The 20131-nt window shown below is 42.6% G+C and overlaps 1 protein-coding gene across 7 annotated transcripts in view; it reads right to left on the minus strand.

Annotated features, from left to right (window-relative positions):
• LOC126985442 (NAD kinase-like) overlaps positions 1-20131 on the minus strand; it is a 110804-nt gene that overhangs the window by 4394 nt on the left and 86279 nt on the right. For 5 of the 7 annotated variants that reach the window (XM_050840318.1, XM_050840321.1, XM_050840317.1 and 2 more), the window contains exons 3-9: positions 10869-10998; positions 9301-9495; positions 7971-8073; positions 6282-6479; positions 5690-5847; positions 3369-3451; positions 619-853 (exon numbers count right to left, since the gene is read on the minus strand). In XM_050840318.1, the coding sequence (XP_050696275.1) occupies positions 619-853; positions 3369-3451; positions 5690-5847; positions 6282-6479; positions 7971-8073; positions 9301-9495; positions 10869-10998 (1102 nt within the window). Of the gene's footprint in view, positions 1-618; positions 854-2620; positions 2704-3368; positions 3452-5689; positions 5848-6281; positions 6480-7970; positions 8074-9300; positions 9496-10868; positions 10999-15682; positions 15927-20131 lie in introns of those variants that run through there. The other 2 variants (XM_050840320.1, XM_050840316.1) reach the window with 2 other exon arrangements.

The raw sequence follows: 20131 nt of genomic DNA on the forward strand, positions 1-20131 counted from the left end.
TCATGAGTAACAAGAGGAGAGTATCAAGACACCTCTCCACCCGAAATTGACCTCTCTTTTGGCCACTCTTTACTTTTATCTTTTTAGGAGCAGCATTTAGTGGGCTTTTTTTTCTACCCTTTTTTTATGCCCTTAAGCTGCTTCCTTTCCAGTAAAAAAGAAAGAAAAATAAACCAGCACATTCTTTTTTGCAGGAAAGGAAGCAGCTCCAAGGGAAAAAGAGAAAACTAAAATGCCTGCTAAACTAAACAAAGGAACATTAAAAATAACAACTGACACACCAACTTCAAAAACAAACACTAGGGTCGGTATTGTCAGACGCTCTCTCCGTTCATATCAACTATTTCCAAAGACCAAAAAGGAGATGAATCGGGTTCTCATGATTGTTTTCTTATATTCTCGAATTCTTCAAATTACCACCAGGGTCATTAAACTACCCCTGGAAATGCCCTAAACTTCTGTGAACACCGTGTCAAATAGGTGAGTTTGGGCGCCAAAATGTTTCAGAGTATGAGCCTAGATATTTAGAACCAACCCACAAATTGATGAGGAAGACTTTATAAATACATCAACACTTGGGATAAAGAAAAAACATCCCCTACACATGCACACACTCACCTAGTTATCACAGACCTCATTTCTTTCACTGAGGGAATCAAGAGTGTCTGAGCTGGAGGAGTGTGCAAGGTCAGAGGGCAGGTCAGGCGGCAGCAGGTCTTCGGGGTCATCAAAGTGTTTCTGTCGCTTCCTGTCGTTCCAGCGCAGGCACTCGTCCAGGGAGGCAAACCAATCAGCGATCTGGTCCTCGGCACAGATGGACGGCACGGGGTAAATGGAGGTGGTGACGCGCAGGCTGTGTGGCGAGGCGGAGGGAAGGGCAGTGTTAGAGGCGCTGAGGGTACTGCTGGAGCTTCTTCATGGGGTGTTATTTTATGCAATTTCCTTTTCTTTATATTTTTTTTCAGGTATGTGAAATTTAAGGCAGCAAAGGTCTTCTTAAGTCAGTTTGATATACACCTATTTTTCCATCATACAAATTCTAATGTGAATGTTCTAAAATGGATGAAAGAGAAAAATCATTGCTGTCAAACTTTAAATAACATAACCAAATAAAAATTACTTTGATATGTACAAATCTTTGAATTTTTTCAAATGTTTCCTTCAGTAACAAACAGAATATGCATGATATTTAGAAAAAGATTCTCAACCTAAAAATATACAATTTTCTATAACTATTTCAAGATTCAGAAATTCCCAGGAGCCACAAGAGCCTCAGGTCAGCGCCAGGCAACACAGTGACAATAATCAACACACATTAGTGATAATTGCAGGTGACCCGAGGCTGTTGTGTTTCCCAGAGCTGTACAGAGCAGTGAAGGGTGTCAGCTTCCCAGTGAGTGTGTCCAGTGCCCAGAGGGTGTTTCATGTGTCAGTCAGGAAGCTGCATTGTCCACAACAGGTAAGCAAACACCTGGGATAGGCTGGCCACCACCACCACCATTTATCAAACTCAAAACGTAAATAGCAGATACAAGATGACTGATGAGAACACTTACATCCTGCATTAATCCCTGAAGATATTGATTTCCATATTTTTCATCAGTAGTAGAATAACTTGGTTCATAGATTTTTCATGTATCAAATCTTTTAGTTCATATATTGAATGGTAGGTGTAGTGGTTGTGGTGGCCAGCTGTTCCCTGGTCAGCAAAGGTTTGGTGTTCATGCAACATTGTACAGTCTTACTCCGGTGGTGCCTCCAATGCATAACAACAGCCCAGGAGCCGTGTGAGCCAGGCTTGTGGTGCTGTGTGTCTCAGCTGCCCGCCACCATGCCGGAGAAAGGCTGTGCACTTACTACAAAGCTGAGAGACTGAGTATACAAACCATTTCCTTGGGCAGACAGACTAAACCTCTATGCCGTGAAGGGAGTCACAGGAAGCCTTCACTACTCACCAGGCTCAGCTAACGAGGCTCACCACCCAGCCAACATGTCACTAGGCCAAGAAGCTTTCAATCATTCTCTATCTAGACCCAAACCATCAGAGTTTATTTATAGAAGTGTGTGAAGAGTTTATGTTCCTCGTCCTCAGCCAGAGCTACATTCCTATGGATTCAGCTCTACCCTCATGCAAGGTTTTCAGAATATAAAACTTAAATCCTATTTACTTTAATTTTATTCTAAAGCAGCAATTATATTTTTTATGATGCACTGCACAAACATTTGAGTTAAAAAAATTCTACAGAGCAAGAAAGTTTTTGTAATAAATGAAAACTTTGCATGAGGAACCCACTGAGGACTTCCATCTCATCCCCCAGAGAGAGACGTGTCTGTTAGCTGCCTGGCTCCCAGCTGTTAGCCCAACACACCCAGTGGGCCCACTCCAGCAGGGCACTGGAACTGCCTGGCCCAAGTGTTGTGGGTGTAGGAGCCAGGGTATTAGTGGTGGAGTCTGTTCCTCCACAAGAAACAACTCTCCTTGTTTCCAGTCCACCTCCTCCACCCATCCCCAATCAGAGGCAAGAGAGTAAACAGAGAGAGAGAGGGTGACGGAGCCACAGTGAAGGCAGTAGGGAGTGGGAGAGGAGCAAGAGGAACACGAGGGGCCTATCAGACCAACCTATCTCCCACCATGAGCTCCTGCTGGTGGCGCCCATCAAAGGATACCCAGCAGGTGTTTCGTGCCTCGCTGTTCAACTTGACCTGTGAACAGATTGAGTGACAGAGGGTTGGGGCTGCAGGGCAGAGAGGGTTGGGTGCTGTGTGGGAGATAGAAGGCCTTACCTGCCATCAGCACTGCCCACCACACCCATCAACACCCAGGTGGGTGCAGGGATGCCTCTAAATACCTGAGGACTTGGTGTGTGCTGTCATGTTAACTGTTAATGGTGGCTCCTTCCATTTGGCTGAAACTCCACACACAAAAAAATATGTGCTGCTGCTTAAGCTAGAGTCACTGTGCCACATGCATGGCACTCGTCAGGGGGAAAGGCATTGGATGGCATCTTGGTGTGTGTGTGTGTGTGCGTGTGTCTGTGTGCATGTGTGTGTGCGTCCCTGAATGTAACACACTAATTTATAATATATTTATATTGACATTTCAAGGGAATGATAATTTTTAAATGTTCAAGACAGATAATTATGTTTCAGGAAGGATATTTTTAAGTGAACACTCCACTGGGAAGGAAGACTTGATTAACATAAAGCGAAGTGTCAACCTTCACAAGGGAAGCCACAGCAACATTAGCCACTGTTCAGTGGAGGTCAAGAGTTCCAATGCCTTCATAATTTGTCAGGGAGTCAGAGTGTCGGGAGTCAGGGGCGGCAATGCTACGTCCCACACGGGGCGTCAACACACACACTCTTACCTATCCCCGTAAAAAAGTTCTTGTCTTTTCCTCCCATCAAAGGATACCCAGGCTGTGTTTCTGCTGTTTTTAGAGACTGCAATCTAAGTCACAAAATAAATGTTACTTATTTTCAAGCAAAGCTGTATTGTCAAACTTTGTATAATTCACAGAAATGAATAAGCCATAAAAATGTATTATTAAACATCAATCTATGCATTATGAAATATTCAGAAAAAAGGGATGTGGCAGATGGCCTAAGCCTGTTACTATTTACACTGACACAAAACCAACAAGAAAATCAAACTACTGTCTACAACTCAATGAATGAACCAAGAGAAAAATTTAATACCTTTTATGTGATATTCTGGAGGGAGAAGGAACTCAAGAAGGGTAGGGAACAAAAAAACAAACAAAAAAAAAAAAGTAGGGATAAAGGAACAGTACCGAAAAAATGAGAAAGAGACAAAAGAACCAATCAGCAAATAAAGAATTGAGGGACGAGGAAAACAAACAGGTACAAGAAATAGGAAACGGGAAGTCATTTGGGGGAGCTACCTGTATGTGACGTAATTTCCCATCAACAATGTATGAGGAAAACAAACAAACATTCGACAAAAAAGAAACAGAAGAAGGAAACAGAACATATGAGTAAGCTAACCTTACGAGACTTTCCTTCCCTTCAACAACACAAAGAAAACACTCAACAAAAAGAAACAGGAGAAGGAAACAAAACATATGAGACTTAACTTCCCTTCAGCAATGCGAAGAAAACTTATCAACAAAAAGAAACAGAAGAAGGAAACAAAACATATGAGACTTAACTTCCCTTCAACAACACAAAGAAAACACTCAACAAAAAGAAACAGAAGAAGGAAACAAAACATATGAGACTTAACTTCCCTTCAACAACACAAAGAAAACACTCAACAAAAAGAAACAGAAGAAGGAAACAAAACATATGACTTAACCCTTCAACAACACAAAGAAAACACTCAACAAAAAGAAACAGGAGAAGGAAACAAATCATATGAGACTTAACTCCCCTTCAACAACACAAAGAAAACACTCAACAAAAAGAAACAGAAGAAGGAAACAAAACATATGAGACTTAACTCCCCTTCAACAACACAAAGAAAACACTCAACAAAAAGAAACAGAAGAAGGAAACAAAACATATGAGACTTAACTTCCCTTCAACAACACAAAGAAAACACTCAACAAAAAGAAACAGGAGAAGGAAACAAATCATATGAGACTTAACTCCCCTTCAACAACACAAAGAAAACACTCAACAAAAAGAAACAGAAGAAGGAAACAAAACATATGAGACTTAACTCCCCTTCAACAACACAAAGAAAACACTCAACAAAAAGAAACAGAAGAAGGAAACAAAACATATGAGACTTAACTTCCCTTCAACAACACAAAGAAAACACTCAACAAAAAGAAACAGAAGGAAACAAAACATATGAGACTTAACTTCCCTTCAACAACACAAAGAAAACACTCAACAAAAAGAAACAGAAGGAAACAAATCATATGAGACTTAACTTCCCTTCAACAACACAAAGAAAACACTCAACAAAAAGAAACAGGAGAAGGAAACAAAACATATGAGACTTAACTTCCCTTCAACAACACAAAGAAAACACTCAACAAAAAGAAACAGAAGAAGGAAACAAAACATATGAGACTTAACTTCCCTTCGACAACACAAAGAAAACAAACAACAAAAAGAAACAGAAGAAGGAAACAAAACATATGAGACTTAACTCCCCTTCAGCAACGCAAAGAAAACTTATCAACAAAAAGAAACAGAAGGAAACAAAACATATGAGACTTAACTTCCCTTCAACAACACAAAGAAAACAAACAACAAAAAGAAACAGGAGAAGGAAACAAAACATATGAGACTTAACTCCCCTTCAACAACACAAAGAAAACACACAACAAAAAGAAACAGGAGAAGGAAACAAAACATATGAGACTTAACTCCCCTTCAACAACACAAAGAAAACACTCAACAAAAAGAAACAGGAGAAGGAAACAAAACATATGAGACTTAACATCCCTTCAACAACACAAAGAAAACACTCAACAAAAAGAAACAGGAGAAGGAAACAAATCATATGAGACTTAACTCCCCTTCAACAACACAAAGAAAACACTCAACAAAAAGAAACAGGAGAAGGAAACAAATCATATGAGACTTAACTTCCCTTCAACAACACAAAGAAAACACACAACAAAAAGAAACAGAAGGAAACACAAAATATGAATGAGCTAACCAAATGAGACTCCACTACCCCTCACCAACCCTATTACCCCTGTCTCCTCACCTTCAGTTCCACTCCAGCAGGCACCACAATGGGTCTAAAGGAGAGGGAGTGTGGGCAGATGGGCGTGAGCATGATGGCGGGGACGGACGGGTGGATCATGGAGGCCCCCGCAGCGACGGCGTAGGCGGTGCTGCCCGTGGGTGTGGAGACGATGAGGCCTGCGGAGCGATGGTGGTGATGAGTGTTGGTGACTATGGTGGTGGTGGTGATGATGATGATAAGAAGTGGTTGTGGTGGTGATGAGAAATGGTAGTGGTGATAATGATGATAAGAAGTGGTAAATAAATGTAAATATGTGGATGAAGATATGAAACGCTGTGAGAAACAAAACAAAAAAATAAAACACAGAGAAACACCCAAATAGACAGGCAGAAAATACAACACACAGCAAAAATCATGAACACACGCAAAAAAACAAAACGGAAAAAACAGAAAAAACTTGCACCATAAAAACAAACAGAAAAAAACACATACACACACAAAAAAACAGAAAAAACACCAAAAAAGAGACAAAAAAACAAAAAAAACATTCACACAAAAACCAAAACAAAAAAAACACATTCACACACAACAAACAGACAAACACACTCACCATCACCCTGCACTGAGGTAATCCGCTTGCCGTCCAGGTAGAGGTCAATGTTGGACAGGTATGGTGATGGTCCGCGGTCAATCACCACCTCGTTGAGCACCAGGAGGTTGGTGGGCGGCCGGCTGCCCTTCCCCGTCTCCTGGTCCTTGCGGATGATGATGCAACGCAGGCGGGAGCGGAGGGTGAGCGCCGCGTGTCCTGGGGGGATGAGGAGAGTTTAGGGTGGATGAAAGGGGGAGTTGGATGAAGGGAAGAAAGGGTGGATGAGGATGAATGACAGGGCTGAGGTAAAGTATGATGAAGAGGCTGAATAGGGTTGGGCTTATTTATTTATTTATGTTTTTACTGTATAACATTTCTTTTGTATTTTGTTGTGCTAAATCTTTTTATTTATTATTTCTAAGTTAGTTTTATTGAGCTGTATAACACTTCTTCTTTTTTACATTTTGTTGCATTAAACTTTATTTTAATCAGTTGTGTAATACTTTTAGCAACTTTAGAATTTTGTTGGGATGATTCTCTTTCATCACAATTTCCTTATAACCTTAACATTTTTTTCTCATCATAACTGATGCTCCTTTCATCAACTACTTATTCAACAGACAATCAATAACCACCTGGATCTACCCGGTAATCTTCCCTGCAGACCCCTCTAGTCCCAACACATTCACAAATCCTATAAAACTCAAGGTAGTGGTACCATAACTCTGGGTACAAATCTATAATCATCCACTCAACAATAGATTTACATGATCGTGGTGGTCTAGTGGATTAATGTCAAGCAAGCCAGGAGGTTTGAACCCTAGCACCACTACGTGACGTAAGCAAAGGCATCTGGTCTTGAGGCTGTGTTGTTAAACATGTCAGTACATCAGTTTGCCCATTTGAAAAGCTTCTCATAGTAGCTGCTAAGATTTTCAAGAACTATTTGGTGATTCTAGTGAGTTTTACCTAACTTCTACACCTCAAACTGGATGATCATCCATGAAAATCCAGATAATCTACTCTGTGGTCTTGGAAAATAGTCATAATGGGAGCCTGATACATTTTAAGAATATAAACCTTAAACTTCCACCCACAACCCTAAAAAAAAAAAAAAAAAAAAAAAGTGTCCTTATATAAACATTTGTAAAATCTGTCTAGATAAAGGACAATAGATCTAAGTGTTCCCTCATAACTTTCAACGCTCCACCACTGAGCTTGGCAACCCCCTAATCCTGGCTGCAGCTTGGGAATAATGGATGAGGCATGCATCTCAGAGGAGCATTACATTCTGGGAACATACGGAAAGCTACTTTAAGAGAGGGAGGGAGGGAGGGAGGGTAGCAATTGCTGGCTTGGGCTCACTTTATGGCCTGTAGAGTATGCATGAGGACACAGACTGATGTTTGCCGATATTCCTAATGGTGTGTGTGACCTTGGCCTTTCAGCCTTGACACATATATAGGATAAAAAAAGGGGGGGGGAAGTTGTAATGAATGAAAATGTATTAAGCTAATGAATAGAAAGACCAATTATTTTTTTAGGATTACCTCTAATTTTACCTCTACTACTACTACTACTACTACTACTACTACTACTGCTACCACCAATATTACTACTTCAGAAAACATTACCATAATCAGTGCTACTACTACTACTACTACTACTACCACCACTAGAACTACTACTACTACTATTTCTACTCACCCTCAAGTACATTGGTGACCTGGTCCTGGAAATTGTCGAACTTGAAGGGCGTGAGGAAGCCGAGAGACCCGAGGTGGAAGGCCATGACAGGCGGGACACTTTGCTGCAGGAGGAGGAGGTGGTGAGACGGTGGAAATGGTAGGTGATGATGTACAGGGGAGTTTTTTCAAGGGGAGGAGTAGAGCCAATATCCTAGGTCCTATATTTAAATACTACATAAAACTTCATATTTCCTTTGGTGAACCAGAACACAATGGCACACAAACAGCTAAAGGAACAGCTCAAGGGCAACAAAAAAAGGTGTAAAAAAAAAAAAAAAAAGCCTGCTAATCGCTGTTCCCACAAAGACAAAAGTAATGAGCGTCCAAAAGAGAGGCGAGAGTTTTCCATTGAGTTCAGCACCAGGTGTCCTCTTGAGTTTGAAAAATATTATTAACTTATTATTTTCCTTGGTATATCACAGGACAATGACATACTACATGGTTTCCCATTAACTAGCACCAGAGGTCTTCTTTGAGGTTTTGAAGAATGTGAATTATATTTTAACTTGTAGAGTGTGAACAGGAATAACAGATTTCCAAGGGGTGAAACTGTCCCTCCTTGCACGCCCATGATGAAGCAAGAAAAGAACTGTAAATCCCCCATACCTGTCTACTTCACATACTGTACCTTTCTCTTCTAATTACCTCCCAACCACACCTGTAGACACCTTACCCAGTGCAGTTACCTTCCCCCAACACCTATACTCCCCCCCTTTGGATGCCCATGATTATGTAAGAAAGAACTTGTACACCTCTCCATACCTGTCTCAATCCCATATCTTTCCCTCTCAATTAACACCCAAATACACCTGCAGACACCTTTCCCAATCCAATTACCTTCCCCCAACACCTGTACCCCCACTTCGGACACCCAAGATGTAAGACAGAACTTGTACATCCCTCCATTCCTGTCTACTTCCCATACCTTTCCCTCTCAATTAACACCCAAATACACCTGCAGACACCTCTCCTAGTCCAATTACACCCCCTAACACCTGTACACCCCCCTTCAGACACCCATGAAGAAAGATATTGTACATCCCTTCATACCTGTCTAAATCTCATACCTTTCCCTTCCAATTAACACCCAACAACACCTGTAGACACACCTTTCCCAATCCAATTACCTTCCCCCAACACCTGTACCCCCCTAAAAATACACTCTTGAAGAAAAAAAACTGTCTAAATCCCATACCTTTCCCTCTCAATTAACACCCAAATACACCCGTAGACATCTTTCCCAATCCAATTACCTTCCCCTAACATCTGTACCCCCCACCTATACCCACCTGGAAGAGGGAGGAAGCGTAGAGCAGCGTTCCATCCCCGCCAAGACAGATGATGAAGTCGATCTTGTCCGTGAGGTCATCCTGTCCTTCCCTAAAGTTCATGAGCTTGTCCTTGAGCACCGGAAAGCCCGCGTGGCTGGTAACGTGCGTGTCCTCCATCACGGACGCCTCCACGAACACCACCATGCGCTTCTCCTGTACGTGGGGGTGATGGGGGGGTCATTAAGTGGTGGGTGATGAAGTTTTTTTTTTTTTAACGGCAGAGGAGTCAGTTTAAGGGCATAAAAAAAGGTAACAGAAGTGAAAAAAAAGCCCGCTACTCACTGCTCCTATAAAGAGGGGATCGTTAGCTAGTGGTGATGGGAGTACAGAGATGGAAAGATGGTTGGTGGTGGTGATGGTAGTGATGGGTGAATTATTAAGGGGTGATTACATACTGGTGAGGAGTGAAGGACAGGTGGTTGGTGGTGGTGATGGCAGTGATGGGTGAATTATTGAGGGGTCATAAAGTATACTGGTGATAAAGAGTGAAGGGTAGTGATGTCGCGGTGGTGATGGTAGTGGTGATGGGTGGTAGTGGTGATGATGGTGGGAAGAGAAAGCTGAGGAAGTGTGTGTGTGTGTGTGTGTGTGTTTTGATCGGTACAAGAAAAAAGATAAAGAAAAGCAATAAAGGAAACGACAAATTCTTACATCACAATCATCACCGTTATGTCGTACAGTGAAGATGATGATGGTGATGCCTTTGTTGTGAATGGTGTAGTAGACGTAGTTGTGGATACAGTGATGCAATAGTGAGTGTACATAGTGATGAAGTGTATTATTGTGTTTGTTATTGTTGTTGTTATTGGTGGTGATGGTGGAGGTGACGAGTGGTGAGAAAGGTCTGGAGGGACGGAGTAAGAGAAAGGGTGAGGAGAGTATGGCGGAGAGGAAATGATGAAATAAGGGAAAAAAAAAATTACACATGGTTTTTTCTCTCTCTCTCTCTCTCTCTCTCTCTCTCTCTCTCTCTCTCTCTCTCTCTCTCTCTCTCTTAGCCTTGGTTAGCTGTATATAACTTTTTTATTGCCTCCAAACCATTCAATAACAATAATACAATACATAATTACTGGTTCGAGAGAGAGAGAGAGAGAGAGAGAGAGAGAGGAAATTCTGATAAATGACGCAAATGTCCCTAAATATACAAATGAGTATTATTATCTGCATTTCCTTATCAGTTTTTCCCCTTTCGTTTCCTCTCCTTGCATTCTTCTCTCTCTCTCTCTCTCTCTCTCTCTCTCTCTCTCTCTCTCTTACCAGAAACCGTAAAAAAACACCCAATTTCCTTTTTTCCCTCTCCTTTCTATTCTTTCTCCCCTTCTTTTTCCTTACTGACCTCCTTTCTTTTCTCACATCCCACTACTACTACTACCACTACTACTACTACTATTACTACTACGATTACACCTCCTCCTCCTCCTCCTCGTTCACTTACTGTCTTTACTACAACGACTACCATTTCTTCTCTTCTCCCTCCTCCTCCTCCTCCTACTACTACTACTACTACTACCACCACCGCTACTTACGAGGGTCAGCCATCGGACCAGCTGGATGAAGGGCTGGATGACCTGAGCGTCGCGAACTTTCTTGATGACCAGCACGGAGAGGGGCGGCTTGTACCACGTGAGGCGCTGGCTGGCCGGGTCCTGAATGGTCCTGCGGGGTGACGAGACATGGTTAGGGTGGCAGGGGTGACAAGGGTGACTTAGGGTGAGAATAAGGGTGATAATGTGTGGTTAGAGTGACTTGGGTGATCGTACGGGTAACACACTGAGGTGATATTAAAGTTAGGGTGACAGGGTGATAATGTATGGTAACAAGGGTGACATTGGGTGAGAATAAGGGTGATAATGTGTGGTTAGAGTGACTTGGGTTATCGTACGGGTGACTAAGTGATTTAAGGGTGAAATTATTAAGGTTAGGGTGACAGGGTGAATTAGGGTGATAATGTATGGTAACAAGGGTGAGAATAAGGGTGATAATGTGTGGTTAGAGTGACTTGGGTGTTCGTCCGGGTGACAGAGGTTGATTTACGGGTGAAATTATTCAGACTAGGGTGACAGGGTGAATTAGGGTGAGAATAAGGATAGTAATGTATGGTTAAGGTAGTTTAGGGTGACAAGGATGACTACGAATGAAAATAAGGGTGACATGAAGGGTGATAATGTTCGGTTAAGGTAGTTTAGGGTGACAAAGGTGAGTTTAGGGTGACAAGAATGACTAAGGGTGAAAATTATTGTGATAATGTATGGTTGTAGGTTTAGAGTGACAAGGGTGATAACAGCGGAAATAATTTGTGCTTAGGGTGACCGTTTTCTTTCTTCGTATGACGTCACCCTGTTTTGTTTTGTCTTCCTATTTTCATCTCCTTTGTTTTGCTTTCTCATTCATCCTCTTTTGCCTTCATTTCCTCTTTCGTACGGGTGCCAAAGACTGATTTTAGGGTGAGAATATTAAGGTTAGGGTGACAGGGTGAATCAGGGTGAAAATAAGGACGATAACATGTGTTTACGTTGGTGTTGAGGCAATGTAGTTGACAGGGTGATTTAAGGGTGAATGAGGGTGATAATAAGGGTGATAATGTGGGGTTAGGGTGATTAGGGTGAACGTAAGGGTGGTTAGAGTAAATGATTGGTATAAGAACGAATGGAAGGGAAATAAGAATAAAAATATTTGAGACGATCGAAGACAGGGATAAGGGTGAAGGATCTCTCTCTCTCTCTCTCTCTCTCTCTCTCTCTCTCTCTCTCTCTCTCTCTCTCTCTCTCTCTCTCTCTCTCTCTCTCTCTCTCTCTTTATTTTTACATCTTACATATTGCAATTGAAAAATACATATATGTCGATGAGCGCTCTCTCTCTCTCTCTCTCTCTCTCTCTCTCTCTCTCTCTCTCTCTCTCTCTCTCTCTCTCTCTCTCTCATCACCTTATCTTAATCGTTATCTTTCTCACCCCATCTCTTTATCTTATTTTTATGCAAGACTTTTCTTTATCTTTCTGGTGGTAATGGTGATGCTGGAGGTGGTGGTGGTGGTGGTGGTGGTGGTGGTGGTGATGCTGGTGGTGGTGGTGGTGGTGCATGACCGTGACACCACCACCACCACCACCAGAAGGGAAATTACCGTTACATATTTTTCCTTTCTCTTTTAGTATGCGGAAAATTGAGTAGTAGTAGTAGTAGTAGTAGTAGTAGTAGTAGTAGTAGTAGTAGTAATAGTGGTAGTGGTGGTGGTAGTAGTAATAGTAGTAGTAGTAGTAGTAGTGGTAGTAGTAGTAGCAGTAGTGGTAGTAGTTGAAGTAGTAGTAGTAGTAGTAGTAGTAGTAGTAGTAGTAGTAGTGTTATTGTTTTTGTTGTTGTAGAAGAGGCAACAGTAGCAATAATAATAATAATAATAATAATAATAATAATAATAATAATAATAATAATAATAATAATAATAATAATAACACTTCATTATCTAGTTTTATTCTGTATTCAATTGATAATCAGATTTATTTTTATGTATCTCGACTATTCAAAAGATAACTCTCTCTCTCTCTCTCTCTCTCTCTCTCTCTCTCTCTCTCTCTCTCTCTCTCTCTCTCTCTCTCTCTCAAGGGCACACCACAAGGGGAGCATCGAATCCCACAGTTATTAAACAATGACTCCGGGATTCCCTTTACCTTGCCTGCCCTTTGTACTCTTACCTGGACCTCACCTGCCCTGCTCAATACACCTGGAAGTCACCCTGCCCCCCCCCCCTCCATCCTGCAAGTCACCCTGTACCCTGGTCACACCCTATTTAGTCTCCTCTTGAAGTTATATAATGTCTAATGTTTGTTTCTCACCCTGTTTGTTTTCTATTCACCCTGTTTTTTTGTTGTGATGTCACCCTGGTATTTCCCTTCCCTGTTTCCTCATCTCCTTGTATTCTCACCCTTATCCCTCACTATTTTGTCACCCTGTTTGTGTTATGATGTCACCCTGGTCTCTCCCTGCCGTGTTTTGAGTCACCCTACACCTTACACCTTTCTCACACCCTGTTTTCTCATCTCTGTACTCTCACCCTTATCCCTCACTATTTTGTCATCCTATTTATGTTAAGCTGTCACCCTGGTCTCTCCCTGTCGTGTTCTGAGTCACCCTGCACCTTACATCTTGCTCACACCCTGTTTTCTCATCCTTGTCCCTCACTATTTTGTCACCTTGTTTGTGTTATGTGTCACCCTGGTCTCTCCCTGTCGTGTTCTGAGTCACCCTGCACCTTACATCTTGCTCACACCCTGTTTTCTCACCCTTGTCCCTCACTATTTTGTCACCCTGTTTGTGTTATGCTGTCACCCTAGTCTCTTGTCGTGTTTTGAGTCACCCTGCACCTCACACCCTGTTTTCTCACCCTGGTCTCTCCTGAATTTGTCATCCTGTTTGTGTTCTCTCGTTCTTTTCCTTTCCTGTTTTGAGTCTCTTCACCTCTCTCCTTTCTCCTTTCCCTTCGTTTTTCTGTTACTTTCTTCGTTTTCACCTCCACCTTTGACCCCTGACCCTCCTTGCTGAGTCACCTTGCTGCACCCTGCCCTGTTGGTTCACCCTATATCCTTGTTTTATCTTAGTTATGGTCTCTTACTTCTCTCATTCTCTATCCTTTCTTTATTTTTTTTTCATTTCTATTCCTACCTTTCGTGTTCTCCTCTCTCTCTTCTTCTTCCCCTTCACTAATCTTCCCTTTATCTTCTTCCTCTCTATTCCTACCCTTCGTGCCCTCCTCTCTCTTTTTCTTCCCCTTCTTCCCTTCCCTAATCTTCCCTTTATCTTCTTCCTCTCTATTCCTACCCTTCGTGCCCTCCTCTCTCTTCTTCTACCCCTTCACTAATCTTCCCTTTATCTTCTTCCTCTCTATTCCTACCCTTCGTGCCCTCCTCTCTCTTTTCCTTCCCCTTCTTCCCTTCATCTTCTTCCTCTCTATCCCTCCCCTTCGTATCCTCTTCTCCCTTCTTCTTCATCTCCCTTTCCTACCATTTCCTTAACCTTTTTCATCTCTACCTTTCGTGCCCTTTCCTCCTCCCTTCTTGCCCTTCATTTACACCTTTCCTCTTTTCCGCATCCTCACCCTGGTTAAGATGTCACCCTGTCTTCACCCTGCCCTGTAACCTGACTTATTCACCCTAATCACCCTGCTATCACACTAATCACTATCACCCTTTTTAGTCAATCAGCCAATCACACCCTCCCCCTCCCTTCCCTTCTCCCTTCCTCCATACCCTCCCTTCCTTTCTCTCCCCCATCCACCAATCTTTTACCAGTCCCCCTTCTTCCCTATTCCGTCAAGTCACCCTACGTTTCACCCTTTCCACTGTGTCATCCCATCTTTAGGCACCCTTCCCCCCTTTCCCCCCCCCCCCCCTCTTCTCTCCATTTTCCTCCCCCTCCCCCCTTCCCTTCTAAAGTCACCTCCATATCTTTTTTCGTGTGACATCATCCTGTTTTTGTTTTTCTTGTAAATTTAGTTTCCTTGTTTTGTTTTCTCATTCATCGCAAAGATTTATCTCCTTTTCCTTCATTTCTTGATATTTCCTTCAGTTCTCCTCTTTTGTCTCCGTCTCCGTCTCCTCTCTCTCTCTCTCTCTCTCTCTCTCTCTCTCTCTCTCTCTCTCTCTCTCTCTCTCTCTCTCTCTCTCTCTCATTTTCTTCGTTTCTTTCTCTTTCATTTCCTTTTTTAACTTTCTTTTTTTCTCCTTTTTTCTTCTTTTTCTTCTTTTTCTTCTCCATTTCCTGCCTTTCTTGACATTCTCTTTAGTTTTCCTCTTATGTCTCCGTTTCCTTTCTCTCTCTCTCTCTCTCTCTCTCTCTCTCTCTCTCTCTCTCTCTCTCTCTCTCTCTCTCTCTCTCTCTCTCTCTCTCTCTCTCTCTCTCTCTCTGGAAGGACAGGTTGTAAAGGAAATAATCGTGCAGAGAGAGAGAGAGAGAGAGAGAGCATCAGATAATTCTTAAACAGCTTAGATATCACGTAATCACAGCCCAGACACCTGCTCTCTCTCTCTCTCTCTCTCTCTCTCTCTCTCTCTCTCTCTCTCTCTCTCTCTCTCTCTCTCTCTCTCTGTCATAATATTCGGTTCTTTCTCTCCTTATTACTTAATCGTCTCTCTCTCTCTCTCTCTCTCTCTCTCTCTCTCTCTCTCTCTCTCTCTCTCTCTCTCTCTCTCTCTCTCTGTCATAATATTCGGTTCATTCTCTCCTTATTACTTAATCGTCTCTCTCTCTCTCTCTCTCTCTCTCTCTCTCTCTCTCTCTCTCTCTCTCTCTCTCTCTCTCTCTCTCTCTCTCTCTCACACACACACAAACAAACAAACAAACAAACAAACTCACCACACGTGTCTTTGGTTATCCAGGAGCTTCATGATGATGACGATGATGACAAACAAGATGTAAACAAAAACAAACGGACGTACACACACACACGTAAACAATAACAAAACTAGGTGAGTGACAGGTACAAACAAACACACACACACAGACAAGTAACCCTGTATGTATGTAAGTCTATGTACGTTTTTTCCGTGTGTACGTAAGTGTGTATGTACGTCTAGATCCACACACAGGCGCTGACGGTACAGAACTAAGAACAGACAAACGTCCTCTCGGGTTTTATATATCAGAGGAGGCGCGCGGGGGGGGGGGGGAATTGAGTCACTGAGGAGCTGTAACGGACGAGGAGGAGGAGGAAGAGGAGGAGGAGGAGCAGGAGGAGAAGGAGGAGGAGGAGGAGGAGGAGGAGGAGGAGGAGGAGGATTTATACCTACGCGTCTTTATGCATCTTCTTCACACCCTCTCCTCCTCCTCCTCCTCCTCCTCCTCCTCCTCCTCCTTCTCCTCCTCCTCCTCCACATCATATACCTGTCAAAACACACTTACATTTCTCTCCTCCACCTTTCCGCCACCTTCCAAAACACCTGAACTCCTCCTCCTCCTCCTCCTCCTCCTCTTGTACTATCTCCACCCACCTCACCTCTCCCCTCCACCTCCTTCCACCCATCACCATATATAGTCACCGCCACCACCACCACCATTATCAACTCCACTTATTCATTCCACCTCCGACAATACCTTTAATTAACCCTTTCTCTCCTTCTCACCTGTCTTACTCTTGTCCTCTCCCTCCCCTCCTCCTTTCCTCCACCTCTCCACCTTCATCTCTCCTCTCTCCCTTTCTCCTCCCTATCCTTTTCTACCTCCCATCCTCACCATTTTTTATTCCTGTTTTCCTTCTCTCCCTTCTTCTTCCCCTTCTTTCCTTTCACTTACCTATTTCCTTCCCTCCTCTTCCTCTTTATTTTCTCCTATTTCTTTCTTTCCTGTCCTCTCCTCTTCCTTCTTCGATCTCTTACTTTTCTCTCTCTCATCTCTTTCCTTCGTGCCCTGTTTCCCTTTTCTCTTTCCATTCCTTCCTTCCCTTTATCTTACTTCCCTCTACCCCTTTCCTTCATGCTCTCTTCTTTCCCTTCACTTATTCCCTTCTTTCTCTCCCCTTTTCCTTTTTATCGTTATTTTTCTCTTTATTCCTTTCCATTCCCATTTCTTCATTCTGTTCCCTCTTTCCTTTCGTTACCCATTTCCTTCCTCTTTCTTTCATGTTCCTCCCCTTCCCTATTAACGCTTTCTTTCCCGTATCTTCCCTATTCCATTTTCTTTTATGTCCTCCTCCTCCTATCCCCTTTTTCCTTCCCATTCCCTTCCCTTCAATCATTCGTCCCTTCTCTTTCCCTTCCCTATCTCTATTTTTATCCATTTCTCTCTAATCTCTTTCTCATTCATACTCCTTCCCTTTCCTTTATTATTCATTTCTTTTCACTTTCCCTATCTCCCTTTTTCTCCATTTCTCTCCCATCTCTTTCTCATTCATACTTATTCCCTTTTCTATATTATCCATTTCTTTTCCGTTCCCTATCTCTGTTTATTCATTTTTATCCAATCTCTTTCTCATTCATATTTATTCCCTTCCCTTTATAATCCATCTTTTCACTTTCCTCTATTTCTTCATTTCTCTCCCATTTCTTTCTCATTCAAACTCCTTCCCTTCCCCTGATCCCCTTTCTCTCCCCTTCTCTTTTTGTATATTTCCTTCCCATTCCTTTCTCGCTAGCTCTTTTTTTTTATCACGTTTTCTCCCTTCCCTTTCCTCTCTCTATTCACACATTTTTACATCCCCTCTCTCCATTATCGCTCTTAATCCTTCTCTTATGCAATCGTTTCCTCTCCCTTCCTGTCTATCTGTATTTGCTCGTTTCCTTCCCATCTTCTTCCAATTATTACACTTTTCAATTTCCACTCTCTTATTTATTGCCATTCTCTCTCTCTCTCACAACATGGCTTCCGAAACAAAAGATCCTGCCTATCAAATCTATTAACCTTTTATAACGACCTCTTCACTGTTTATGACGTAACCAAATCACTGGACGTAGTCTATCTTGATTTCCAGAAAGCGTTTGATAAAGTCCCGCATCATAAATTACTTTACAAATTAAAGCAAATAGGTATTGACGGTCAGGTAAACCAATGGATCGCGAATTGGTTGAGCAACAGACAACAAAGAGTAGTGATTGACGGATTTAACTCAGAGTGGGCGCCGGTCACTAGTGGCGTCCCTCAGGGCTCGGTTCTTGGCCCAGTGCTATTCATTATTTACATCAACGACGTGGATGTTCATTAGTAAATTTGCAGACGACACAAAGATTGGTAACTCGGTTTTCACTGACGAAGACAGGCAGCCTCCAAGAGGATTTGCACAAAATTCAGCTTGGTCGGATAGATGGAGATGCCCTTTAACGTAGACAAGTGCCAGTCCTTCAAGTTGGAACGAGAAATAAGAGTTTGATTACGAAATGCGCGGCGTTAAACTCAAAAGCTTCAATGTCAAGGACTTGACAAAATCGCGTCAAACCTCAAATTCTCACAGCAATGCATCGATGCAGCAAATAAAGGCTCTACAACAGTTTAGTCAGACCCCACTTGGAATATGCGGTACAGTTTTGGTCTCCCCACCATGCAAAGGATATTGCTAAATTAGAAGGTGTTCAGCGTCGGGCAACGAAATTATCCTTCCTTGCGCAACAAATCCTACGAAGAAAAGCTTTCCACCCTTAACATGTTCTCTCTTGAGAAACGTCGCCTCCGAAAACTGATCGAATGTTTTAAAATACTTAATGGTTTCACGAATGTAGACAGATCAACATTGTTTATGATCGATGACACTTTGCGCACGAACAATGGCGTAAAACTCAAATGTAGACAAGTAAATTCAGACTCGATTGACTCCTTCAAAATAAGCTCGACCGTCACTTCCTTCAACTTAATATCAACTAGAGTAGAAATGCAACGTTTTGGAGTCTTCTGATTAATGTAAAATCACTTAGGTTTAAGGACAGACCACCAAGTCTGGACCATGGGGTCTGTGTGGTCTGATTTTCTATGTAAATCTATGTAAATCTCTCTCTGCCCCTCCATACCTCTCTCCTTCCCATTTTCTTCCAATTTTTACGCTTTTCAATTTCCCCTCCTCTTATTTATTTTCGTTCCCCCTACCTTCCTATTCCTTCCCTTCCCCTTCCTTTCTCTTCCCTTCCCATCCTCTTCCTATTCCTCCAACTCCCTATTCACACCTCCTTACTTTTTATTCATATTTCTTCTTCTCTCATTCATTTTGTTTCCTTCCCCTTCCCTTCCCTTTCTCTCCCTGACTTTCCATACCTCTTTCCTCCTTCCTTCATTTCCTTCCTATTCCTCCAACTCCTCCTTCATATTCCTCCTCTCTTTTTTTTGGGGGGGGTTCCTTTCCTTCCCCTTCCCTTCCCTTTTCCATTCCTCCAGCTCCCCTTTCCCATCATCATCTTTTTGCTTTTCATTCTTATTCCTTCCCATCCTTTTATTCTTTTCGTTTACTCTCCCTTCCCCTTCCTTTCTCTCCCTGACGTTCCCCTCCCCACCTTTTTCCTATTCCTCAAGCTCCCTCTTCACATCACTTCCCTTTCCTTTCTCCTCCTTTCCCTCCCCAACTCCAGCCGTTTCCTCTCCCTTCCCCTCCCTGTCCCTCCCCATCTCACTGCTCCTCCCTATTCCTCCCCTCCCCATCCTTTTCCTATATAAACTCGTCACGCTACCCCTTCACAATCCTTCCCCTCCCTCTCTCCCCCTTCCCTACCTTCTCCTCTATCCTTTTCCTACTCCTCACGCCCCCCTTTCATCCCCCCTTCCCTTCCGCTCCTCTTCCTCCCGGCTCGTGTTTTCCTAGAATGCTGCTTCCCGTCTTGTCCATTTCTGTCCACAACAGGAAAAGAACAAGTGAGTGGCGGGAATTTTCATAAGAAAGAGAGAGAGAGAGAGAGAGAGAGAGAGAGAGACGGAATGTAGATAAAGATTGATAAAAGGAAGTTGAGACGATAAACCTTAAACGCCTCTTATGGTAACACTGACTCTCTCTCTCTCTCTCTCTCTCTCTCTCTCTCTCTCTCTCTCTCTCTCTCTCTCTCTCTCTCTCTCTCTCTAGCGCATCCTGGTTCCCTTTATTCTAGTTTTTCTTCCCTCCGATATTCACTTTTTGATCCAATTTTGTCTTATATTTCGATCCTTTTTCAATTACCTTCAGTGGGACGTGTCTGTCTGTCAATCACTTTCCATTTCTTTATGCATGTACACCTGTCTCTTACCTGAGCATCATTAATTGGGGATCCAGGTATGCACAAATTACACACACACACACAAACACATGAGGTAACAAGGACGCATCAAAATAACACGGGCGAGGTTTTCCCACCTGGACAA

Source organism: Eriocheir sinensis, chromosome 59 (genome assembly GCF_024679095.1).
Source record: "Eriocheir sinensis breed Jianghai 21 chromosome 59, ASM2467909v1, whole genome shotgun sequence".
Lineage (NCBI taxonomy): Eukaryota > Metazoa > Arthropoda > Malacostraca > Decapoda > Varunidae > Eriocheir > Eriocheir sinensis.